This window comes from Wasmannia auropunctata, unplaced genomic scaffold (genome assembly GCF_000956235.1).
Source record: "Wasmannia auropunctata unplaced genomic scaffold, wasmannia.A_1.0 LD276411.1, whole genome shotgun sequence".
NCBI lineage: Eukaryota > Metazoa > Arthropoda > Insecta > Hymenoptera > Formicidae > Wasmannia > Wasmannia auropunctata.
Genome location: NW_012086479.1, coordinates 1 through 2537, shown reverse-complemented (window position 1 = coordinate 2537; position 2537 = coordinate 1). Strand labels below are relative to the sequence as shown.

Sequence of the window (2537 nt, the reverse complement as noted above, 5' to 3'; positions counted from 1 at the left end):
CAAAAATTTACATCAATTGTATCTGATTTTTTTAAATGTTGATAGCTTGCACAAAACAAGATGTAACCTGTTCATTTTTTGTCTATTTTACACATTTCTTATTTACTTCATATTTTTGTAACTATATGTTGCTTCTATTAAGTGGAACTATAAAATATTGAAGAGGTACGCTTTATGAGACCGATACGCATTCGACAACTTTCCCCTACGTGTCAATAAATAAAGTCTCAGTATAGATCAATTTATTAAAATTAATTTATTTCTTGTAAGTCACGCGTTATAATACCATTGTTATACAATATACATATTTTTAATATATGTAGAAAACAATTATAATATTTTATTAGATAATATTGTTACAGTTAGAAAAGAAACAAAAAATATATGCGGATATTTTCAGTTTTATAAATCTAATTGTATATATACTTTATCTCTATACTATTTATTATTATTGATATAAATTCAATTCAAACACTATGATATATTTTTTGTTGTCAAATTATGTGCAAGTATGCATTGAAAAATGGAAAATCTTTTTTATTGTGTAACATGTATGTATATCTATTATAAAATCATTATAAACGTTTGTAATTATAACTAATTTGATTTAAATAAAGCAATTATAAGTCAAGGAAATACAGTTTTATAGAACAAAGTTAAGAAGCTTTTCGTATACAAATATTATTTAATGAAAAACCAGGAGGAGTATTAATTGTAAAAATTGCAATTGCTGCTAAAAGAAAAAATAAATATGATGTATCTTTGTTAGTTAGATATTTTACAAATTGATGATACGCTTTATTCTTAATCAATTCGTCAAAAAGCGTATATAAAAGAAACGGTATTTAAATTGTGGTATTTTCAAAATTATACGATACAATCGCGCTTCACTATCAATCCACAGTAAAAAACTTTGATAACTGCTTTTCCGATTTTTCTTGGAGTTCAGCTTTTTTCTCTGGACTAAAATTCGTCGCTTGATCAAATATTTTGCGAACAACTTTATTAAAAATTACTCGGAAACTTGAGAATTTTAAAACGTAGCCCAATATAAATCTTAAACAATTGAAATAACAATATACATTATTAGAAATATACTTATAATATAATTATTAGTAATTTATAATATATGTGTAATTATCTGTTAAAATTGATATTTAATATTTGGAAATCTAAAATTGCGTTACGAGAAAAATTAAGTATCTATATATTCTATACATATATATTACTCACCTCCAGCTTTTATAAGTAATCCATTCTGCATAACTCATTGACGCATACAAGTGCGGCATACTTATATTTAACGCATCCATAGCGAGTAATGCCATCATCTTATAAGGCATTAGACCAAAGGAGATCAAGGGATAGTAATTCAGTGGTTCGACGATACATCTCGTCATGTGCTCCCATTCGGGAGTAACTTCCTTAAGATTAGGCAATACCCAATATTGATAAATATCTCGTGCACGCTGCTTTATTTCCTCGAGACTGCCGCGACAGAAGTTGTGCCTGAGAAAATTATACGAATATAAAAATTTTTAGAAAGGGCATTCTAAAACGTTACGCCTACAATTTTTACTAACGCTTAAAAAAATATATACCTATCTTCCATCCCGAGATAATATCCATAACATCTCCACATATGGCAAAAGGCCTCGATGTTTTCATCGGTCGCGTTATGCACTCCAATCAATTGCGGACAAAGCAAAACTAAACTTATGAAGCCGAATTGTAATCCTGCAATGTCCGCGTTATTTATGCCTTTCGGTTTGAATGGCGATTTGTAAATCAGAACGGAAGGACGTTGTCCGTCTTTCTCAAGTGGACACGCCGCGGCGAAATCCTGTAGAAACAACTCACGATCCGGGCACCATAACTTCGCGATTTTGGACTCGTTGTCGATTTGCTCGTCATCGAGCTCACACAATTTTGATTGTATCATTAAATGCATTTTACGCGCAAATTGCATGTCTTTATAAGCTGGTGTTCCTTTAATCCAAGGCTCTCCTTCATACCAACTGATAAATCGTTGTATGGTCGAGTTATACCTTGCAAGTTAATTACATTATTATGATCAATTTAAAAAAAGATGCACATAATTAATTTGTAATACTATGTCACAAAATTATTATAACATCGTTTAATAATATCTTAAATGTAAACAAAAAAATAATATAAATAAAATATAAAATATCAATATAATACTTGGAAAATAAAAATGATATGATAAAAAAATATAATAGATATTGATAAATATAATAGTATGTAATAAATATCATGTAGCAGATAAATTTGCGAAGAATTGATTGTATTTAGTAGAAAAATCAGCTTTCTAACTGTACAATGTTTTAATGTTATTGGTTTTTACTCTTAGTTCCTCTAGCTGGATCTAAATGTATATTTTTCGTTGGTGCTCTATTCCGTTTTGAAGGGATGAAATCACCCCTTGAAAAAATCGTTTTTCTTCCGACGTGAATATCGTCGAAACTATGAGAGATAAAAAAAAATGTTCTAGATCAAAGTCTGTCTCTTATACA

The 2537-nt window shown here is 28.9% G+C and overlaps 1 protein-coding gene across 1 annotated transcript; it reads right to left on the bottom strand.

Annotated features, from left to right (window-relative positions):
- Positions 1 to 724: 724 nt before the first annotated feature.
- Positions 725 to 2048, bottom strand: LOC105461852 (the record flags this gene model as incomplete). The annotated part of the gene is made up of 3 exons (XM_011708358.1): positions 725 to 1056; positions 1234 to 1509; positions 1602 to 2048. Coding segments are annotated over 3 exons (886 nt in total), but the record flags the coding sequence as incomplete, so codon positions are not given.
- Positions 2049 to 2537: the final 489 nt, after the last annotated feature.